Source organism: Chiloscyllium plagiosum, unplaced genomic scaffold (genome assembly GCF_037043375.1).
Source record: "Chiloscyllium plagiosum isolate Xiang-an unplaced genomic scaffold, Cpla_swu_hap1 HiC_scaffold_4, whole genome shotgun sequence".
NCBI lineage: Eukaryota > Metazoa > Chordata > Chondrichthyes > Orectolobiformes > Hemiscylliidae > Chiloscyllium > Chiloscyllium plagiosum.
Genome location: NW_028270142.1, coordinates 145,554,275 through 145,578,836, shown reverse-complemented (window position 1 = coordinate 145,578,836; position 24,562 = coordinate 145,554,275). Strand labels below are relative to the sequence as shown.

General features: G+C 39.9%; 1 protein-coding gene across 2 annotated transcripts in view; it reads left to right on the top strand.

The window, feature by feature from the left end:
* The window catches only part of lama3 (laminin, alpha 3), a 376,808-nt gene that overhangs the window by 305,860 nt on the left and 46,386 nt on the right, over nt 1-24,562 (top strand). For both annotated transcript variants that reach the window (XM_043687604.2, XM_087986754.1), the window contains exons 58-67: nt 3,928-4,067; nt 5,342-5,539; nt 5,650-5,786; nt 7,932-8,097; nt 10,229-10,362; nt 11,073-11,220; nt 12,113-12,232; nt 15,757-15,899; nt 20,812-20,938; nt 24,202-24,339. In XM_043687604.2, the coding sequence (XP_043543539.2) occupies nt 3,928-4,067; nt 5,342-5,539; nt 5,650-5,786; nt 7,932-8,097; nt 10,229-10,362; nt 11,073-11,220; nt 12,113-12,232; nt 15,757-15,899; nt 20,812-20,938; nt 24,202-24,339 (1,451 nt within the window). The remainder of the gene's footprint in view (nt 1-3,927; nt 4,068-5,341; nt 5,540-5,649; nt 5,787-7,931; nt 8,098-10,228; nt 10,363-11,072; nt 11,221-12,112; nt 12,233-15,756; nt 15,900-20,811; nt 20,939-24,201; nt 24,340-24,562) is intronic.

The following is a 24,562-nucleotide window of genomic DNA, read 5'->3' as shown; positions in this document are numbered from 1 at the left end:
TTGGCTGTCAGGGTGAAATTTTGCATTGGCGCAGTCACCTCTACCAGAAGGAGGACCTCAGCAAGACGCCCTCCGAGTTCAAGTGGAGACAAGCAACCAGCAGAGGACTGTGACAATGTGAATTGGCTATTGGGGTGAAAAAGAAAGTGGAAGGATAGAGAGATGTGCTGTTGTAAAATTTGTTGGTAGCAAAGTAAGAAGTAAGGCTTTGTCTCGAGAGGCTTCAGAGAGCAGCGGCTCAGTAAAAAGTACAGGTAAGCCCTTTTAACTTTCCTTTTTAGTTTTACAGCAGTTAAGATGGTAGCTAGGGCAGCCATGTATTCCTCCTGTAGGATGTGGAAGCTCAAAGAGACTTCCATCATCCCTGATGACTACACATGTGGGAAATGCACTCAGCTGCAGCTCCTGAGAGACCATGTTAGGGAGCTGGAGCTGGAGGTGGATGCACTCAGGATCATCTGAGATGCTGAGCACTTCATTGATAAGAGTTTTAGTGAGGTGGTCACACCTAAGGTACAGGCAGAGTGTAGCTGGGTGACTACCAGGAAAGGCAAAGGGAGTAGGCAGAGAGTGCAGGAATCCCCTGTGGCCATTCTCCTCAAAAACAAGTATACCATTTTGGATACTGTTGCGGGGGGATGGTGACCATTCAGGGGAAAGCAACTATAGCCAGGTTGATGGCACTACAACTGGTTCTGGGGCACAGCAAGAAAGAGTAAAGATAAATGGGATCTTAGTGATAGGAGACTCGATAGTTAGGGGGACAGGCAGGAGATTCTGTGGCTGCAAAAGGGAATCCAGGATGGTATGTTACCTCACAGGTGCCGATGTCCAGGATGTCTCAGAACATTCTCAAGGGGGAGGGTGAGCAGCCGGAAGTCATTGTGCACATTGGCACAAAAGACATAGATAAAAATAGGGATGAGGTCCTGCAGAGTGATTATAGAGAGCTAGGAAAATGTTAAAAACCAGGACCTCATTGGTGATAATCTCTGGATTACTTCCATTGCCACGTGCTTGTGAATGTAAGAACAGGAGGATATGGCAGGTGAATACATGACTAAAGAATTGGTGCAGCGGGCAGGGATTCAGATTTTTAGATCATTGGGATGTTTTCTGGGGCAGAGGTAACCTGTTCAAGAGGGGCGGGTTAGATCTGAACTGGATGGGGACCAATATCCTGGCAGCCAGGTTTGCTAGTTCAGCAAGGGAGGGTTTAAATTAGATTGGCAGAGGGGTGGGATCCTCAATAGCAGGGAGGCTCAAAGGAGATATGGTAATCAGAAGCAGTAAGTTGAAGAGACAGATCAGGCTGGAACATGACAGGAGTGAAGGAATGCCAATTGGATTAAATTGTATCTATTTCAATGCAAGAGGGCTGTCAAGTAAGGCCGATGAGCTCAGGGCATGGATAAGTACGTGGGACTGGGATATTATAACCATTTCAGAAAAATGGCTAAGGGAGGGACAGGACTGCAGCTTAATTTGCTAGGGTACAGGTGCTTTAGACAGGACAGAGATGGTGGAAGGAGGGGAGAGGAAGGGAGTTGCATTTTTGATTAAGGTAATTATCACAGCAGTAAGCAGAGATGAAGGATAATCCAGTGAGGCTTTGTGTGTGGAGCTAAGAAAGAAGAAGGGGGTAGTGACATTATTGGAGTTACATTATAGACCCCCAATAGTTAATGAGAATTAGAGGAACAAATATGCAGGGAGATTGAGGAGACTTGCAGGACCAATAGGGTTATAGACCAGTAAGTTTAACAGCTGTGGTGGGTAAGTTACTTGAGAAGATTCTGAGAGATAAGATATACATGCATTTGGAAAGACAGAGTTTGATTAGGAGTAGTCAGCTTCACTTTGTGAGTGGGAGATCATGCCTCACAAATTTTCCAGAGTTCTTTGATGAAGTGACCAGGAAGGTTGACAAGGGCAGGGCAGTTAACATAGTCCATATGGATTTCCGTAAGGCGATTGGTAAGGTTCACATGGTAGGCTGTTCTGGAAGGTTAGATCGCATGGAATCCAGGGCAAGTTGGCAAATTGGATACAAAATTGGCTTCATGGTAGGAAGGGGAGGGTAGTAATGGAAGGATGCTTGTTGGACTGGAGACCTCTGACTAGTGGAGTGCCTCAGGGGTCAGTGCTGGGCCCATTACTATTTGTTATTTATATCAATGATTTGGATGAGATTGTACAAGGCATGATTAGTAAGTTTGCTGATGAAACTAAAATCGACAGTGGTATCATCGACAGTGAGGAAGGTTTTCAGAAATTGCAGCAGGACCTTGATCAGCTGGGGAAGTGGGCCAAGAAATAGCAAATGGAATTTAATATAGATGTGTGAGGTGTTGCATTTTGGAAAGTCAAATCAAGGTTGGAGTTTCATAGTGAATGGTAGGGCCTTTAGGATTGTAGTGGAACAGAGGGATCTTGGAGTTCGGGTTCACAGTTCTCTGAAACTGGAATCACAAACAGACAGACCAGTGAAGAAGGCTGGTCATCAGTCAGGGCATTAAGTATAGAAATTAGCAAGTCATGTTGCAGTTATGTTGTTGAGGCTGCACTTGGAGTTTTGTGTTCAGCTTTGGTCGCCTTCCTATAGGAAGGATGTTATTAAACTGGAAATAGCGCAGAAGAAATTTACAAGGATGTTGCCTGTACTCAATGGTCTGAGTTATAGGAAGAGGCTGGGACATTTTCTTTAGAGTGTAGGAGACTAAGGGGGTTCTTATAGAGGAAACAAGATCTTGAGATGCATGGATAGGGTGAATGCACTCAGTCTTTTTCCCAGGGTTGGAGAATCAAGGACTAGAGGGCATCAGTTTAAGGTTTCAGGGAAAAGAATGAAAGGGAACCTGAGGGCAACCTTTTTACACAGAGGGTGGTATAAATACCGAATAAACTGTCAGCAGAAGTGGTTGAGGTGGGCACATTAGCAACATGAATTGGAAAGTTTTAGAAGGATATGGGCTAAGTGCAGGGAAATGGGGTTAGCGTTGGTGGACATTTATATCGGTAAGGACCAATTTCAGCCAAAGGGCCTGTCTCTCTGCTGTAGGACTCTATGACTGTATGACTCTATGGAAAATGTCAATTTAAACATTGACTGCAGTAATATACAATGTCTTTCTTGGAAAGAGTGCTGAGAAAATTCCATAGAATGGCACCAAGGATGAGGTGGGCCAAATGCTGGCAAATGAGACGAGGTTACTTTAGGATATCTGGTCAGCATGGACAGGTTGGATGGAAGGATCTGTTTCTGTGCTGTACATCTCGATGACTCTATGACTTTACAATTTGGAGAGACTGGATTGTTCTCCTTGGAGTGTACAGAGATTTAATAAAGGCATTCAAAATTATTAAATGGTAAGGGTATTTACACTTAAAAAGTTTCAAGTTACAAAGAGAAGAATGTAATAGGAGCAGCAAAGCATGACTCACCTCCACGGTGCCTTCTCCACCATTCAGTACCGTTGTAGCTGATTTTTCTGCCCCAAATCAATGTTCCCACTCATTGTCTATATACATTGATTCCCTAAGAAATCAAAAAGTCTTAAATTTACACAACAATGGAGCATCTACAACCCTCTTAGGTAGAGAACTACAAAGATTTACAACCCTCTTAATGAAAAGGGTCTTGGATTCCCCAGCCGGGAAACTCCTTAGTGATAATTCGCAAAAAGAGTCAAGGAAAAACTTTTTAACACTATAAGTTGTTATGGTTTACAATGAGCTTCCTTGAGGGCCTGTATAAATAAATTCTAACTTTAAGCATTGAATGAATGCTTAATTTGTAGAGCTGCCAAGAAAGAACAGAAGAGAATGTGATCATCCTTTATAATACTGAACACTGATGTGATATTTTCAGTAGCTAAACTAACAAATGTTTGAAGTAACAAATGTAATATTTGTTCTCTCACACAGTAAAAAATTTGACTAATACCCTACCAGACCTCGTGAAGAAGCTAAAGGATTTAAGCCAAATACAACCTGTCAATAACATCTCTAAGAATATAGGCCGAATCAGGGAACTCATTGATCAGGCCAGGGAAGCTGCTAATAAGGTTTGTGTTATTAAATGGATTAAAAGCCAACTTTTTGGATATTCATTTCAGTTATTTCACAAATTAATTATGAATTGGAATTTTCTACATTCTGAAAGACACCTTAACTTATGAAGTTAACAACAATAAAGCTGCATAGGAACAAGAGGAGACCATTTGGCTCCCAAAGTCCCTAAGACCGTAAGTCAAAGGTGAAGCAGAACTTGCCCCATTCTTGGTTTACCACTAATCTTTGCAAGATGGTATGTTTTTATTTAAATCTGATGCTATCCTTAACTGCCCTGGTTAACCATGGTTGGCTTATCCCATTCCTAGACTTGTTCAATCACACCAGAATATATCTTTGCTGTGAGCCATGAGCTATTTTCTTAAACATCTGCCACTGTTCCTCACTGTCTTTGCTGCTAAACGCCATTCTCAGTCCACTCCAGGTAGCTCTGACCTCATTGCTTTGTAATTATCCTTATTTAAGTTAAGCATGGTTGTTTCTGACCCACGTTCCTCCATCACAAACTGAATGCTAAATTCTACCCCATTATGGTCACTTTTTCTGAGGGGACATCATTGATAAGACCTACTTCATTACATATGACCAGATGCAAAATAGCTTGATCCCTGATTGAATCCACAACATATTGTTCTCGGAAACTGACCCAAATCTAATATGAATTTTCCTTTATGGCTTCCTCTGCCATTCTGACTATCCCAATTCACATGAAGATTAAAGCAACCAATTATTACTGTACTAGCTTTGTTACATGCCTTCAATATCTATTGATGCATTCTCTGTCCCACTGTACAACTACGGGCTAAGGGGGCTATAGACTATTTCTAACAGTGTGTTCTTTCTCTTTTTGTTTCTTACCTCCACCATATGGAATATCTGTCAGTTCTATTCTAATCTAGTCTATTCTGTCATTCAATAGATCAAGGTTGATTTGTGTCCTTTTTGCTTTCATTGGTTCTACGACCCTGCTCTCACAGATTTTTAAAATGCTGAATCCCCATGTCCTAGTTCAATATTTATTCGTTTTATCAAATTCACTTTTAAAAAGAAATCCTATTATTATCATATTGCGACTTTTGTGACCGATAGCATGTAGGGAAAATCAGCAAATGCATTTGCCACAACAATGACTACATTTCAAATATATTCTGGCTATGAAGCACCTTGAACGTTCTGAGGTTGTGAAAGGTACCACAGAAATGTTATGTTGTTCCTTTTCTATTGAACAGTTTTCTAAGACTTTTCCATTTCTCCTCTGTGGTTATAGATAAATGTGGCAATGAAGTTCAATGGTAATTCTGGTGTTGAAGTACGTCTTCCTGATAATCTCGATCACTTAAAACCTTACACATCTTTACTGTTATATCTCAAACGGCCAAATGTCCTACCACCCCGAGGAGATGCTGGAAGGCGTAAGAGGCAGGATGCAACAAACATGTTTGTTTTGTATTTAGGTAACAAAGATGTAAGTATTGTTCATTTCATGGACAATGGGAATATAGCAAAGTTACAAGGAAGCAACATTTTAAGTATGTCATTGAATATTTTGTGCCAATTGTTTCTTTTTCATACCAGACATCCAAAGATTACATGGGCATGGCATTGCAGGGTGAGAAACTAGTAACTGTCTATAAACTAGCAAATGATGAAGCTAAAATAGTCTCTGAGAAAACCGTCAATAAAGAAAGCTTCGATATTGTCAAATTTGAAAGGTAAAGCATAGACTTAATCATTTCAAATTTTGCAAAGTTACTGTTGTTGTAACGTTTTTCTTTTGTTACATGCATTTTGTGAAAATACCTGCATCAAGGTATGTATTTATACTTCAGTCCACTTGCCAAATGACAAAAGAATATAATCTATTTCGATGACTTGGATGAAGGGACAGAATGTACAGTTGTTAAATTTGTCGACGACTCAATGTCATAAGCAAATAGTGAGTAAATTGTGACAGGACACAAAGAGCCTGTGAAGGATTATAGATCAGTGAGTGAGTGGACATAAATTTGGCAAATGAAATGTAATTTTGGAAAATGTGAACTTGTCAATTTTGGCAAGATAAATAGAGATAAACTCCAGAACTCTAAGATGCAGAGAAATCTGGGTGATCTGATGTATGAATTACAAAGCTAGTATGCAGGCAGAGGTCAGGAAACCTTCACCTGAAAACCTTAGAACTTCAGATTTTTTGGGTGACTGATATTTTCAGTTTTTGGGCATACTTACTTTACCACGTAAGATCTTTTGCTGATCATCTCACAACCAAAACCAAAATATTCATTTAACTGTTGAACTCAATATATCTTAGTCTGTTGGGGAATGGGTTCACAATATCTTTACCAAAAACCTGATGGTATCTGCATTTATCATTATTTGTCTCCATTTGTTCCTATACTTACTACTAAAGGTCCGTTCAGGCCCCTTGGGAAAAAATTCATATTGCCCGCATGAACCCGAACAGACTTGTAGATATGCTGAGTTTGGATCTTTGGAAAAAAACAACTTCGCTTTGAGATCTGTTTGGTCCAGAATTATTTTCCCCAAAGTGCCCAAACTGTCTATCTACAGGTGTCTTCAGGTCCATTTGGGTCCACTTTCAAAAAAAGCCTTTGGTGGTTAGGTCTTTTTGAACATGTGGATAAAGGATACCCAACCTGTTCAGCAAGTTTAAATTCCTTTGTTTTTCAAGAGATCCCAAAGGGTTGAAAAATAACCTCAAATATAAAACCACTATTTAAGAAAGGAGTAACAGAAAGCAGAAAATGGTCGGCCAGTTAGTTTAAAATGTCACTATGAAATTTTGGATCCAATATTATGGAGGCAGGACATTTAGAAAATCATAAGGCAATCAGGCAGAGTCATGTTAGAAGTACAAAGTGGACAAAGGGATATCAATATTGATTTCCAAAAGCCATTCAGTAAGGTGCGATATAAAATGAAATTTCATGAGAATACAAAGGTACAAAAGCAAGTTTTGAGAAGGTAACTAATAATCTAAAAGGTCAACCCAGCTTTGAGTGAGAAAGTACCTCATTGCACATCTACAGCCCTGAAGTCATGATTCACCAGAACACTCAGCCCAACGCATTTGAAGCGAACTCCCCCTTAATAGTACAGCTCTCTCTTTCCCAGCACTCGTACCTGTTGCCATAAATGGAAATCACATTCTCCCACACTCACCCTTGAGTCTTGAATTCAACTCTGATCTTATTTACCTTTTCCTGATTTGCTCATTGCTTATGTTGTAATCCAGAGATTACTGAACAGATTTATTTTTTATCATCAGGCATGATCATTATTTATGAGACCAGTACTTATTGACAGATAATTTTATTAATTGCTGAGATTTGATTCCATGTGTCTAAAGCATCAGTCTAGGCATTTGCATTTCTGAACAAGTAAAGCACTATACTCCTCCTTCTGGACGTTAGTGCCAAACATTATTCAAAAGTGGACACATTAGAACAGGAGGAGGTAGTTCAGCCAGGGAGCCTATTGTGCCATTCTCAATCTACTGATCTAAATTTGACATTGACAATTGAGCAACCCCCATAGTTAGTTCCATATTCCTATTAATATTTGTGTGAAGAAGTGCTTCCTGACATCAACCCTGAACAGTCTGGCATCATGACATTTCAGCAATATGCAGATATATTGAAATATGGATTTAAATTTTACACTTGGTTCTTTAGACTCCATCATATGTACATTTTTGTCTCACACTCTGGCAAATTTTTTTTTTGGCTGTTTGTGTACCTATGATAATATCCAGTACAATGGTGTACAGTTGACTCGATAGGAAGTTTGTAAGCTCTTCATATAAAATTGTGTGTTTTATGAAAGCTCTTGTGTTTCAGGATCCTACAGTATGGCAGCTTAAACTACAGTCAAGTCAGTTCCACTGTGCAGAAACGTATTGACAGCATCTCATCTAACGTAACCGCAAATGGAGATGACTTGCTACTTAATCTTGATCCAAAGAATACAGTCTTCTATGTTGGAGGATTTCCCCCCAGCTTTGTGGTAAAAACACATCAACTACTACACCAACTTTATTTAAGGATATGCAATAAGGAACATCTCTAGGTCCATTGCTTAGAATTATGTTAAACTGTGTAGAATGTACAGCACAAAATTAAAACCATTCAACCAATACACTTTGTATCAATGTTATGCCCCACAGGAACCTCCTCTCACCTCCTTAACATCCCACCAACAAAACCGATCGTTTCTTTCTCTTCCATCTACACAGTTGGCTTCTCTTAAGATGCCCCATGATAGTTCAATGGTCAATAACAAGGGACACACTTTTAAGATGAAAAGTGGGAGGTTTAGAGGGGTTTTGAGAAAAAGGAATTACACCCAGAGCATGGTGGGAATCTGGAATGCACTGCCTGGGATGGTAATTGAGGCAGAAAAACCTTATAATCTTTAAAACGTACTTGGATGAGCACCGTGGGCTCATTCAAGGCTATGGGACCAAGTTCTGGAAATTTGGATGAGAATAGATTTAACCTAGTTTGTTGATGGTACAGACTCAATGGGTCAAAGGTCTCTTCTGTACTTTAAGATTCTCTGCTTTACCTCATCCGCAGCATGTCATAGAAGGTTCTTTATACATTCGGTAAAAGACCTTTTCCTGAAATCTTTATTGGATGTATTCATGACTGTCTCCTAATTACTGGTGCCGAATTTGGAGACTTGAACAAGTGCAGGCATTTTCTTCATGTCAGTGTCTTGAATCTATGCCAGTTATGTTCAATTTGATCATGGCTGACCTGTACCTAAATTCTGTCTACTGACCTTTATTCCATAACTCTTCTCCAACAAAAGTTTTGAAAACTGCAATTAACTGCAGCATCTACAGCTTTTTGGACGAGAGTTCCAATTTTCCATTGCCCTTTGTGTAAAGAAGTGTTTCTTGACATCACTCATGAATGTCTTGTCTCTAATTTTAAGAATGTGCTGCCTTGTTCTGGACTTCCTTCCAAAGGAGGAAGAATAAGAAAGCCTTGTTACATTTATTTAGGAATTTAGTGAGAATGTACCCGGAACACTGTCTACAGTTTTGGTTCCCATATTTAAGGAAGGATATACTTGCATTAGAGGCACAGCAGCAAAGGTACACTACATTGAGCTGAGACAGGGTTGTCTTATGATGAGAAGTTGAGTAAATTTGGTCTATGTTATTTAGAAGAATGAAAAGTAATCTCATTGAAATATACAAAGTTGACAGGCTGGACACTGGGGGGCTGTTTCTTTTAGCTGGTGAATCTAAAACATGATGGAATAGCTCCAGGATAAGCACTCGGCTTTAGGACTGAGGTGAGACATTTCTTCACTCAGAGGGTGATTAATCTTTGGAATTCTGCATCCCATAGGCTTGTTTTTAGAGCTGGGACAGACAGATTTTTGGTTTTTCATGAAGTTGAAGGATATGTGGAGCATGTGAGAAAGTGAGTTGAATCATGAGCTCAGCTATAATCATATTGAATAGCAGAGCAGGAAGGGTATGCTAAATCGTTTTCTCCTACTCTTACCTGTTCTTGTGTTCCTCTCTAGACACCATACGAAGTTCTTAATCTCCCAAACCTCAATTAGATCATTGTTTAATCTTTTCTGTTCAAGAGAATTTGAGACTATTAAATGCAACCAGTTCTCATAATTCAATCATTTTAATTTTCTCCATTTTCATTCTGGTAAACTGTATGCACTTACAGGTATAACTTAATCAGAGCTTTAACCAACTGTAGCAAAACATCCATCCTTATTTATTTTCACCACATCATGATTATGCAACATTCATTAAACATTTTAATTATTCAGTGCTTTTTATACAAAATCATATTCTGAACTGATCATTCAAATTGAAGCTGTTGTACATTTTTTATTATAGGAAGTTTTAATTTCCACTGATATACTATATCAAACTAAATTAGTTAAAACTAATAAATGTTCATTATGTCCATCCACCAATTTTGGTGCGCTGGGATTGGCGGCTCATATTGTCTAGTTGGGCTGACTGGTCTGCAAATTCTATGTAATTAATGTCGCCATCAGGTAATTATCTAGGGAATGTTGCAAAGTACCTTAGATCATATAAAATTAACTTGATTTACAAACTCATTTTAATTGTGAGTCTTTTTCTATCCAGCCTCCAGCTGCCTTAGATTATCCAAAGTATAAGGGTTGCATTGAACTTGGTGTCTTGAACGAGAAACTGATCAGTTTATACAACTTTGAACAAACATTCAACATCAATACAACAGAAGACAGACCATGTCAAAGGTATGGGACAGCTAGCACTGAATAGTTCATCCTTGGGCAAAGTGTTAAAAACTTTTCTTTTCAATATGAAATCTTTCATTTCTTTCAAGGACTTTGCGGAACTATCTCATATTTGAAACGGTTGTCCTGAATTGTTGAGTGTTTTGCCGTGTTGGCCTGTATAACATGTTGATAAATGTCGTCCCGTTTGCTCATTCCCACAAACGCAGCAGAACACCTGGCTGCCCATCCACCCTGCTACCCCCCATTGCATCTATGGTCTCATTAACACCACCCCCTGCAATTCTATCTGTTCCCTCAGAATTGGTGATGCTGGTTTAATGACTCATCCAAAAAAAAAGGCACTCTGACAATGCAGCATTCCATCAATGATGGTAATCATCAAGTCAACATAAATTGTATGGCTAGTTCTTTGAAGTTGAACCTGAATCTACAAACTTTGGAGTTTTCTGATTCATAGGAAGAATACTGAGCTTTATAAGGTTCTTGCCAGCAATAGGAGTTGTCCTTTCTCACTGCCTGACACATGCCAATTAATTTGGCTGTGAGTGTGACTCCAATCCAGTGGGATGAGGCACATTTTTGGTATTAATTCTCTGCATTAGACATAGATAGTTCAGATCAGGCTTTCAGTGTTTAGTTGCACAATAATTTTCACAGGAATAATTGCAGTTTAACTTGGACTCAACCTACATTGCTATCTTTTACAGATATAAGCCACGAGGAAATGAAGGCTTTTATTTTGATGGAACTGGATATGCACTAATTAAATTGTCCGGTTATGCACAAAACTTAGCAATTGAACAAACGATTCAAACTTTGAGTAAAAATGCTGTGCTGTTATATTTGGAGAGCAAGGTAAAATATTGTACTTTTTTTGTGCACAATGTTGACATTAAGCCAAAGTCCATCCACGTACCACCAATTATTTAGCTGTCTGGGTGCGGGTACACTACCACGTGCATAGGTCCAACATGTCCCATCACTCTGTGTGTAATATTGTAAATTTATCCCACCCTGTGCTGACTCCTTTGTTGATATCTGCAACATCACAAAACTTAGGTGACAGCAGTCATTAACAATCTTGAATGGATAAGTTTAATGACACTCCTAATTAGGTAGCATCAAAGATATTGGGAGAAGAGATTTATTCAAAACCTCTTCAAATGTGCCTTCCAAACCAGCTACCTTTAACACCGAGAAGATCAAGGGCACCAGATAAATAAAATCTTCACCCCCTGCAAGCTCCCTTCCAAGCAATTCTCCATCCTGATTTTAAAATATATTTCAGTTTCTTTGGTCAAAATCTTGGATTTCCCTCATTACACCCTGTTTACTACAGCAATTCTAGAAGGCAGCTCCCCACCACCTCCTCCACTGCAATTAAGGATAGACAATAAACTCTGGCCCAATCAATGACACCCGAATCCCAGAAACAAATTTAAAAAGAAAAGACCCACAGAAACATGTTTGATTCTTGACTGTCCTCTGAAATGGCCTGGCAAACCATTCAATTTTACTTAACGAGGCAGATCACTATCACCTTATTAAGGATTCACTTCCAGTAGCACTGTTGTTGATTAAACATTCATCTGCCTGGGCCCTAAGCTCTGGAGTTCCCCCCCTAAACCTTTCCAACTTGTCCACCTCCTTAAAACCTTTGAACAAAGTTTAGATCATTCATACAAACCCTTACATAATTTTAAGTTAAATTAAATAGTGTTGTAATAAGATATATTCTTTGTTTTAGGATTCAAGCTGTGTTCTCACAATTGAAGATGGAAGGTTGGTGTTCAGATATGACCTCAAATCCAGTGCACCCAAGATTTCCCAATCATCAGTCCTCCTAAACACCAGCAACGAGATTGTGGTAATTTTTATTATGATTTAGATTGTGAACAAATAGGTACAGTATAACTAGTAGATTAACTAAATTCACTCTGCATTCTGAAAGTGGATTTGATTAACTGATTTCTTTAGTACCACAGAGTATAAATAAAAATGAATATTGTTTGTCTATAAATAAAATATTAAAATACTTACCTAATATGTAGGGCTCCTTTTTAGGCCCATCTCACCAACTAGAGGAGCCATCCTCCCAGTATCTCTATCAAATCCTGTCATTTCTATAATATGAGCTCTCATTCTGCTAAACTCTGACAGTCAAAGACCCTCCCTGCGAATGTTTCTTCATTTAAAAAAAAAACTCTTTGTTAATCACTTTGTGTGCCTAACATTCTTTTCCTTTCTCTCTCTCTCTGGACTCCTTCTCCACATATCCGCTCACCTCTCTGCCCTCATCCCCACCCCTCAGTCATCAGTGCAAATGTCACTTTGTCCTACCTTCTGTCAGTTCTGTACAATGGTCACTGGACTCGAAACACCAATTCTGCTTTCGCTGTCTATGGATGCTACCAGATCTTCCTGACCTCTCTGCCCCCACCCCCACCCCCACTCCAGCCTATCACCCTCACCTTAACCTCCTTCCACCTATCGCATTTCCAACGCCCCTCCCCCAAGTTTCTCCTCCCTACCTTTTTATCTTAGCCTGCTTGGCACACTTTCCTCATTCCTGAAGAAGGGCTCATGCCTGAAACGTCAATTCTCCTGCTCCTTGGATGCTGCCTGACCTGCTGCACTTTTCCAGCAATACATTTTCAGCTGCTACCAGACCTGCTGAGTTTCTCTAGTATTTTCTGTTTTGGTATGCTTCTTAAGGCAAGACCTTCATCTCAAGAATAAGTCAGTGAACCCTCTCTGAATAGCTTCTGCTGTATTTGCATTCACTTTCAAATATGAAAACCAAAACTATACACATTACTTTAGGTGTAATCAAACCAAGATCTGAACAGCTGCAATATAACATCTCTTCTTTTATCTTCAAATCACTTTGCAAGAAATCCCAACATTCCATTTGGTCCTTATCCACACAATACTATTGTGATTTATGTACTAGGACACCCAGATCCTCATGTACCAATGGATTCTGCATTCTCTCTCCATTTAAGGTCAGAAGTCACATAACACCAGGTTATAGTCCATCAGGTTTATTTGAAATCACAAGCTTTCAGAGCACTGCTCCTTTGTCAGGTGCCCTTCATTCATCTGATGAAAAAGCAGCACTCAAAAACTTATGATTTAAAATAAACCTGTTGAGCATAACCTAGTGTCATGCGACTTTTGACCTTGTCAACCCCAGTCCAACACCAGCACCTCCACATAATTTCTCCAGTAAAGTATTAAACTACTCTTCTATTCTCCCTGCCAAAGTGGATAATTTCTCATATTATATTCCATTTTCCAAATTGTTTGCCTGCTCACTTAACCTGTCTGTATCCATTCATTAACTCTTAACTTCCTCTTGACAACTTATTTTTCTGCCTACCATGGTGTTACTGCCAAATTTAGCTAGCATACATTTGGTTCCCTCATCCAAATCATTGATAGAGATTGTAAATAATTGAGATTCCAGCAATAACCCTGTTGCATTCCACTAATAACATTTTGCCAAAAAGATCCAGTAATCCCAATTTTCTGCTTTCTCTATTTAACCAGGCCTATATCTATGCCAGTATGTTACCCTCTACACTATTTTTTAATCATCTTTTGCAGGAATCTTTAATGTGGTCTGATATGAAATGCCTTTTGGAAATCCAAGTAAACCACATTCTTTTCTTCCCTTTAATCTATCTTTCTTATAACTTTAGCACTACAGACAATAAATAACTTCAAATGTCTAACTCTCAAAAACTTTAAATTTGATAAATACAATTTCTCTTTCACAGAATCATGTTAACTGTGCTGAAATAAAGGCAGAAACTATTGGGGAAATTCAGCAAGTCTGGCAACACCTGTGGAGTGAGGAAGAAAGTTAACGTTTTGAACACATTAACTCTTGTTTCACTCACTTGGCTTATAATTTCCTGATTTCTGTATCCCTCCTTTCTTGAATAAAGGCATTTCACTTGCTATTTTCCAATGCTCTGGATCTTGCCAGAATCTAAAGAATTTTGAACTATTATAAGAAATGCCTCTACCGCCACTGCAGCTACTTCTTTTAAGGTTCCTGAGATGCAGACTCTCAAGTCCTGGGGACTTGTCAGCCTTCCACTCTAACAGCTCTCCCCGTACCTTTTCCCTTTGGTGGTGATTATTTTAGGTTCTTCCCTCCCTTTCACTCCTTGATTTTCAGGTGTTTATGGACAGTTTTCTGAAGCTTCTACAATGAAGACAGGTGCAAAATACCTGTTCAGTGCCTCAGACATTTTCTTGTTTTTCATTATCAACTTCCTTGTTTCTAGAAGATCAACACTGACATGTTTTAATTCCTTTTCTCATCAAATATTTGCAGGATTACTGACTTTTTATGTTACCAGCTAGTTTTCTTTCACTGTTTTCCCTGTCAATCACCTTTTCCAGTTCTTCTGATCAGTGACCAAAGGCCAGGCACTCAAGGTGCCATCTTTCCCATTTCCATCACTTTAATTTGAAATCGTCCTTCAGTTTATCTCCTGTTGGATGCCATTGTTAACTCCTGCCATAATAGAGAGTAGATTACACAATCAATCAACTCAGGAATGTCAGTATAGAAAACCATTTCAGGGAATCCAGAAGATGTCTTTGACTTGCCTGGTTTGAATTTAATCAGTTAGCTAAGCTTGCAGTTAACAGTTCCTGTAAAGTTTCTAAAGTTGGACACCTTTCATTTCAGTTCTGATGAGTGCAAGACAAAAAGCTTTCAATTTTTATCTTTTTTCGTAATGCTTATCTTCTGTATGGTCTACAATTATTTATAAAGAGGTTCCTCTTGCATTCTTCATGATCATGTAATGGTTATGGCCCCTAGTTCTGCTCTCACTCATAATTATCTTCACCACACCTATCCAATCAAGCAACTTCACAATTTTAAAGATCGCAATTCAGTCAAATTCTCAATAGCTGAAATCTCTTAGGTCACCAATTGAATTATTTTTGGCACTTTGTTCAGTGCATCAATTACTTTTTTATTCAATGAAGATCAGAACTGTACATCAAGATTTTATTTAATTTTAATGTAATTTCTATTCTTTTGAATAATAATTAATGTTTTATGTTCCTTCCAAATGAACAGCTTGCTTGAATACCATGGCCATTGTTTGGAAAGTGCAAAATTACATATCTGTGATATTCTGCTTCCTAACAATATTCCAATACAGTATCTTAGTTTAAAAAGATTTTCAAAGGAAAATACTGTTTCTGAAGTGTCAATGTTTTCAGTGTTCCTTTAGGAGAAAATAACATTTAGCGGTTTTCAATCCTCATCTATTTAATTTGTTCTAATCTGTTTTAATTTGTCATAGTTGGTTCATATTAATTCTCTCATATATGCTTACAATGTTTTTTAATTTCTTTAAGATAAGAATCAGAATGCTCAATTCGAAAAAACGTACTGTTGTGATAGTCAATGGTGTCAATGCTGTGTATGTGAATAATACTTTCAGTCAGCTGGATTTCCGTAACTATTATCTTGGAGGAATACCATCACAGATTAAGGAACGGTACGTTGACCTGTGCTTTATTTTAGAAAATAAAGAAGTCGGATGCAAGTTTAAAACCAAACTTTTTAACAAAGTTTGCCTGCAAAAATCTTTTTTATAGGATAGTAGTTTCACCTTTCTATCAGATAAATTTGAAATATGATATTAAAAATAAATCTTCCATTTCTGTGAAGTTCTCAGTTCCTGTTGATGTAACTTCAACAGGTGGTCAGTAAGGTCATTGGAAACACTGCCCCAAGGGATTTTGCATGAACAGATTCTCTGCAGACTTTCACAGTTTGACTAGACAACTTGGCTTATTTCCCCCTTTCATAGTAGTGTAAAACAACAATTATAAATAACTTGCATTTCTGTGACACCTCTCTAAGGTAGTGAAATGTCCGAAGATACTGCTCAGAAGTATTAATCAAATAGAATTTAACAACAAGCTACATGAGATATTAGGTGTCTGAATGCTTGGTCAAAGAGGTATATAATTGTAGAATAGGTAAAGCAGGTCTGTTGTTATCGCCACCATCTTGTCAAGGGCACTTGGCACTAAATGTTGCCCAGTCAGCGATGCCCACATTCCATAAATGAGTTTAACAAAAAATATTGCAAAAGTGATAGTAAAGTTACCATTGCCCCATTCTCTCAGTAATCCTGCAATCAACCAGCACCACACCTGTACCCATTCAGGACTGGAAAATGATGACTAGACTTTCTGTTATTTCCTCCTTACCTGCTTTTAACAGTATGAGATACATTTTGTCTGCCCATGGTATTTGCCTGCTTTCAGTGATGCTAATCCTACTAATACTTCCCCTCTTTCTATGTTTATCACTACAAATACTTCATTCCCTCCTCAACAATATCTGTATCATTTCTCTCTGGAAGGACAGATATGAAGGACTGCAACTCAATGTGCCTGAGTTATCTCTTCTTTAAGGGCAGCCCATGATTTAATTGCTGTTTCATTTGCAAGTCATGAATTCTAATTTATTTGTGATTTCATCTTTATGAAATGCAAATGGTACATTGTCACTTATTGCATGTGAATAGAACATAAAAATAGGGACATTTTACTGCAGCTATACAGGACTTTGGCGAGATTGTATCTGGAGGACTATGTCCAGTTGTAATGCTCTAATTTGAAAATGTATGTAATTGCACTAGGAGCAGGTTGACTTCTTACTGGGATCGGGAGGTTATCACATGAGTAGAGGGTGGACAGACTGGGACGATATCCATTGGGGTTTAAATGAATAACAGGTGATCTTATTAAAACATGTAAGATACTGAGGGGACTTTACAGGATGAACATTGGAGGCTGTTTCCTCTTGTGGCAAAGGCCTACACCTGCTCCAACATTCTATGTTCCTCATTATCTATGAGACAGAACACGGTGGCTCAGTGGTTAGCACTGCTGCCTCACAGCACCAGGTTCGATTCCAGCCTCGGGCGACTGAGTGTGTGGAGTTTGTACGTTCTACCCGTGTCTGCATGGCTTTCTTGTGGGTGCTCAGGTTTCCTCCCACAGTCCAAAGATGTGCAGGTCAGGGGAATTGGCCATGCTAAATTGCCCGTAGTGTTGGGTACATTAGTCAGAGGGTAATGGGTCTGGGTGGGTTACTCTTCGGAGGATTGGTGTGGACTGGTTGGGCCGAAGGGCCTGTTTCCACACTGTAGGGATTCTAATCTAATCTAAATAATAAAGCAAGGAAATTATTATAAAAGTGAAAAAAACACTGTTTCAGCCTTAATTGGAGTTGAGCTCGGAAACCAACTCTGGGAAGGTTGTGAGGATGCAGTAAAGAATCACAACAATGATTTCAGGTATGAGGAATTTCATTTGTGGGAATAGATTGCAGAGGTCAGAGCTGAACTCCTTGCAGAAGAAAAGTTTGAAAGACAATTTCTTTAACATTTTTGAAATCTTGAGTGGTCTAGACAGAGTGGGTAGAGAGAAAGTACTCCCATTGGTGGATGGTTTGAGCACCAGAAGGTACAGACTTAAGGTCATCAGCAAAAGAAGCAAATGGTGACAGGAGAAAAAGTTTGTTTTTATGCAGCAGGATTCAATAGAGGCCATCAGAAAGAACTTAGGTAATTAAGTGAGAAACAAGTTGCAGACCTACCTACAAAGACAATACAAGGAATTGGGATTGAGTTGATATGGCTGAGAACTGGCACTGACATAACGTCATAGATGACTGCCTTCTGAGAGGTTAAAACTATAAGATATAGAGCAGAATTAGGTCATTCAGCCCATCAAGGCTGCTTCACATTCAATCTTGGCTGATAGGTTTTGCATCCCCATTCCAGTGCCTTCTCCCAGTGACTCTTGATCTCTTGCTAGTCAAGAACCCATCTATCTCCGCCTTAAAAACACTCACTGACTTGGCCTCCACAGCCCTTTGTGGTAATGGGTTCCACAGATTCACCACACTCTGGCTGAAGAGATTCCTCCTCATCTCTGTACTAAAGGGTCATCTCTTCATTCTGAGACTGTGCTCTAAGAACCTAGTCTCTCATACTAGTGGAAACACCTTCTTCATGTCCACTCTATTCGGGTCTCTCAGTTTTCTGTTTCAATCAGATCCTCCCTCATCCTTCTAAGCTCCATCAAGTACAGACACAGAGTTTTCATATGCTCATCATATGACAAACCCTTCGCCCCGGGATCATTCTTGTGAATCTCCTCTGGACCCTCTCCAAAGCTAGCACATTCTACCTGAAATATGGAAATCAAACTGCTCACAATATTCCAACTGCAGTCTGATCAGAGCCTTTTACAGCCTCAGCAGTACATCCTTGCTCTTGTATTCTGGTCCTTTTGAAACTAATGCTAACATTGTTGCTCCATTGACTTCCCTGCTAGATTCCCCTGCCAATCAACTCTGGTCAGCTGCTCCCTTATGTCTTTGCTCAATTGTAATCCTATTACATCTGATTCCAGCTTCTCTCGCTCAAACTGCAGGGTCGATTACATACCTCAGGTGAACGCTACCACCACATGAGTTCTGTTAGGGAAGAAACTCTGCTGTCCTTACCCTGGCTTACATTTGTTTCCAAACCCTCAACAATATGGTTGACACTTAATTGCCCTTTGAAGTGGTCCTAAAAAGTCACTCAGATCATGGGGTGATTAGAGATGGTCAATAAATGCTGGTCTGACCAATGTTGCCCATATCACATAAATGATTTAAAAGATCCCTGAGGGTGAACAGATGGATGAAGTTGATTTCTGGGGAAGGGTAGGTTTGGGGGTGGCCTGTGCTCTGTTCTATTTGAAGAATTCTCCTCCTCCGCTCCCTTTCATCTTGAGCTAACCACCATGCTAGGAAATTCTCTGCCTGAATCTTCCTCTGAAGAAAACTAACCAGGGAGCGATGATATTAAAGGTTACAACACAAAGTTTGGTAAATGGAATTGAGCACAGTTGACTGGATGGCTGGTTTGTAATACAGAATGATGCCAACGGTGTGGGTTCAATTCCTGCACCAGCTGAGTATCAGCTGATGAAGGGCTTTTGCCCGAAACTTCGATTTTCCTGCTCGTCAGATGCTGCCTGACCTGCTGTGCTTTTCCAGCACCACTCTGATCTAAACTCTAGCTGAGTTATCAACCTCTTCCCTCACCTGACATGTGGTGACCCAGAGGTAATCTGGTCATCTTCGGTCATCTCTCTCCAGTAAGGTCATGTGGGATCCAGGGAGAGCTTGCTAATTGGATTCAGAATTGGCTCAATGTTAGGAAGCAGTGGGTGATGATTGAAGGTTGTTTCTCAGACCGGAGGCCTATGACTTGTGGTGTGCCACAAGGGTCAGTGCTGGGACCTTTATTATTTGTTATTTACTTGAATGATCTTGATGTGAACGTGAAGGCATGATTGGTACAAAATTAGGAGCTATCATTGATAGTGAAGAAGGTTATCAAAAATTAAAGAGGGATCTTGATCAGTTAGGGAAGTGGGCTGAGGATTAGGAAATGCTACTTAATACAGAATTGCAGAAGTGTGAGATGTTGCATTTTGGAAAGTCAAACCAAGGTGGGACTTATACAGTAAATGGTAAGGTCCTGAGGGGTGTTGTGGAACAGGGTGACCTAGGAGTACAAGTATATAGTTCATTAAAAGCAGTATCCAGGTAGACATTGTGGTGAAGAAAGCATTTAGCATTGCAAGCCTTCATCGGTCAAGGCATTGATTATAGGAGTTAGGATGTTGTGCTATAGTTGTAGAAGTCATTGGGAGTATTGTGTACAGTTTTGGTCACCCTCTTATAGGAAGGATATCGTTAAACTGGAAAGAATGCAAAGAAGAATTACAAGAATGTTGCCAGGACTAGTGGGCGTGAGTTATAGGGAGAAGTTGGTCAGGATGGGACTTTATTCTTAGGAAAGTAGAAGAATGACGGGGTGACCTTATTGAGTTGTATAAAATCATGAGAGGCATAGAGAGGATGAATGCATTTAGTCTTTTTCACAGGAATGGGGAATAGAAAATGAGTGGGCCTAAGTTTAAGGTGAGAGGGGAAAGATTTAAGAAGGACCTGAGGGGCAACTTCTTCAAGCAGAGAGTGGTGTGTATTTGGAATGGACTCCCAGAGAAAGTGGTTGAGGCAGTGGTTGGGAAGGGTTTAGAGAAAATGGACCAAATGCAGGCAATTGGAACCAGCTGAGTGGGCACCGTGGTCAGCATGGACCAGTTTGGGCTGAAGGGCCTGTTTCCATGCTGTATTACTCTATGACTCAATGACTCTCTCTTTCGTGAGACAGTGGTCCTCTGGGACTACGGCAACTTGACCTTTATCAGAGGATGTGCTGATTGGGTGAGATGAAGGGTCAGGGAAGCTCCTGTGGAGGAGGAGGCTGAGTGATCGATTGCTATCTCATAATATGTAGATAATTCTCTTTGTCTTTTTCATTCTAGATTGAACATTCCTGTAAAGACATCAGTGAGGGCCTGTATGAAAAATCTGAAAGCTGAGGAAAGGAACATTGATCTGTCCAATGAGCCTATTGTTGGTGTTAGCAAAGGATGCTCAGAATCACTCCTGGTGAGTATTAATGTACATTTCCTGCAAGTGATCAATAATAATGAATATCTCTAAAGAAATGCTGTAGAGTGGTGAGCCTGAGGAATTCACTGCCACATAAAGCAATCAAGGCCAAGACATTGAATGCTTCCAAGAGGGAGTTAGATGTAGCAAATAAGGTAAATGCTGAGAGGATGTTTCCCCCAAAGAACAGAGAGCACTGTCTCAGAGTAAAGGAGCACCAATTTAAGACTGAGATGAGGAGAAAGTTCTTCTCTCAGTGGATTGTGAATCGTTGGAACTCCTTGCCATAGAGAGCTGTGGGCGGGGCGGGGGGGGGGGTGGTTGGCAAAGTCCTTTTTATATTTAAGGCTGAGACAAAGATGTTCTTCATCTGTAGATAAATCAAGAGGTACTGCGAAAATGCAGGAAAGTGACTGGGAGGAATGTCGGATCAACCATCATCCTACTGAATGGCAGAGTAGGCTGAACAGCCTACTCCTGGGCCTATTTCTTACAGACTTATGGTCTTAATAACTTTGGCTACCAAATTTTCTCAAAACTTGTCATGTGGAGGACTCCTTTAAACGAAAGAAAGACTTAAGTCATATAAAACATTTCACAATGATGTGCTGTTTCAATAGAGAAAAATGGCAACCAAACTGTGCACAGCAAACTGCAACAAACAATTGGATTCAGCCCATATAATCCGTTTTAGTGATGGTGATAAATAGATACTTCCATAAGAAGCCACAACTCTGCTTAAGCTAAATAATAGGAAAAGTATTGAGTTTATTAGTTTATAACTATATTAAGATTAATTGTTTAATTTTCTTTCTTCTCTATTTATTTTATTCATTAATCACTGCATATTCTATCCAGCTCTTTACACAGATGGTCTTAATTTATTTGTACATTAACATGGTCTTCACTGTCAACGGGGGTGGTACCAGGGGACTGGAGAGTGGCAAATGTTGTGCCCCTGTTCAAAGAAGGGAATAGGGATAACCCCGGGAATTACAGGCCAGTTAGTCTTACTTCGGTGGTAGGCAAAGTAATGGAAAGGGTACTGAGGGATAGGATTTATGAGTATCTGGAAAGGCACTGCTTGATTAGGGACAGCCAGCACGGATTTGTGAAGGGTAGGTCTTGCCTTACAAGTCTGATTGAATTCTTTGAGGAGGTGACCAAGCATGTGGATGAGGGTAGAGCAGTGGATGTAGTATACATGGATTTTAGTAAGGCATTTGATAAGGTTCCCCATGGTAGGCTTCTGCGGAAAGTCAGGAGGCATGGGATAGAGGGAAATTTGGCCAATTGGATAGAAAACTGGCTAACCAGTCGAAGTCTGAGAGTGGTGGTAGATGGCAAATATTCAGCTTGGAGCCCAGTTACAAGTGGAGTTCTGCAGAGATCAGTTCTGGGTCCTCTGCTGTTTGTAATTTTTATTAATGACTTGGATGAGGGAGTCGAAGGGTGGGTCAGTAAATTTGCTGATGATACAAAGATTGGTGGAATTGTGGATAGTGAGGAGGGGTGTTGTTGGCTGCAAAGAGACTTAGATATGATGCAGAGATGGGCTGAGGAGTGGCAGATGGAGTTCAACCCTGCCAAGTGTGAGGTTGTCCATTTTGGAAAGACAAATAAGAATGCGGAATACAGGGTTAACGGTAGGGTTCTTAGTGAGGTGGAGGAACAGAGGGATCTTGGGGTCTCTGTTCATAGATCTTTGAAAGTTGCCACTCAGGTGGATAGAGCTTGTAAGAAGGCCTATGGTGTATTAGCGTTCATTAGCAGAGGGATTGAATTCAAGAGTCGTGAAGTGATGTTGCAGCTGTACAGGACTTTGGTTAGGCCACATTTGGAGTACTGTGTGCAGTTCTGGTTGCCTCACTTTAGGAAAGATGTGGAAGCTTTGGAGAGGGTGCAGAGAAGATTTACCAGGATGTTGCCTGGAATGGAGAATAGGTCGTACGAGGATAGGTTGAGAGTGCTAGGCCTTTTCTCATTGGAACGTCGAAGGATGAGGGGTGACTTAATAGAGGTTTATAAGATGATCAGAGGAATAGATAGAGTAGACAGTCAGAAACTTTTTCCCTGGGTGCAACAGAGTGTTACAAGGGGACATAAATTTAAGGTGAAGGGTGGAAGGTATAGGGGAGATGTCAGGGGTGGGTTCTTTACCCAGAGAGTGGTGGGGGCATGGAATACGCTGCCTGTGGGAGTGGTAGAGTCAGAATCTTTGGTGACCTTTAAGCGGCAATTGGATAGGTACATGGATGGGTGCTTAAGCTAGGACAAATTTTCGGCACAACACCGTGGTCCGAAGGGCCTATTCTGTGCTGTATTGTTCTATGTTCTATGTTCTATGGTTATATCTTCAAGGTTAATTGGAGTAATATCTTGGTGAACTCATGAGACTAATTCATTTGAGAAATCTCAAATATGGGGAAAACATGGATTGTAATGTGTAGACCTCTGGTCTTTCTATCACTTGGTTAATATCAGATTATGGTCAAATAGATTAGTTGCTGGGATGAGAGGTTTTTCTTATAGTGAGATGTTGAGTAAGTTGAGCTATATACTCTACAGAGTTTTTAACAATGGGATGATCTCATTGAAATGTAAAAAATGCTGATGGAGCTTGACAAGGTAGACTCAAAGAGGTTCTTCCTGCACGCTAAAGAGCTAACATGAACAGCCACAGTTCATGAGATCAGAGAACAACAGTTTAGGACTGAGATAGAAACTAGGAGCAGGAGTAGATGTTTCTGAACCTGCTCCACTATTCAATGTGAGCATGGCTGATCGTTTATTCCTGCTTTCTCCCCATACCTAATCTACTGCCTTCTTGAAAGCATTCGATGATTTGCCTTGACTGCTTTCTGTGGCAGTGAATTCCTCAGGGTCACCACTCTCTAGGCCTTGTCTCAACCCTAAATGGCCAACCCCATATCTGTCAAATGGACTCTTGTTATGTCCAACCTTTCCAAAGTGGGATTTGAGACCCCAAATAGGATTGTGAGGTGAAAGTTTGGTTGCAAGTTCTGAGACAGCAATGATGGTAGTGAACCTCTAATTGAGTTCTATTAGCTGTGCTCCTGCTCATACTGTCCTGTGCTCTCACAATCCATACACCTTGCTCTGTCACTTCTCACTGAGGAGTCATTACAACTTTCAAGCCTCACAATGGCAACTCAGTGGGAAGCACTGTTCTATGTTGTATGTTTCTATGGTTACATATAGTTGCCTAATGAACTGTTTTCTCATGTTTTTCTCATTAGCTGGTCCGTACTGCCTACTTTAATGGCAGTGGGTTATTGGGACTTCCTGCATCTGATTTGACTTTCCCCGAAAACTTTCACATTGGATTTGGTTTTGCAACAAGTCAGTTAAACAGTCTACTGTTCTCTTATGAAAAGGTAAAGAATCTAGTGAGTGACTCGATCTAATGTATCTATTTCATTTTTTAAACCAAATGAATTGTTGTATCCTATAGTATTGAAAGGACTTCAAATTTTCTTTGAAAACATTATTTGCTTGGAATTGAGTAGCTTTTGTGCTTGATTAATATAGCCTTATGAGCAGCATTTTCCTATTTTTGGTCTAAGTTCATCCAAGAAGGGTCAAAGAGTTGAATGGCCT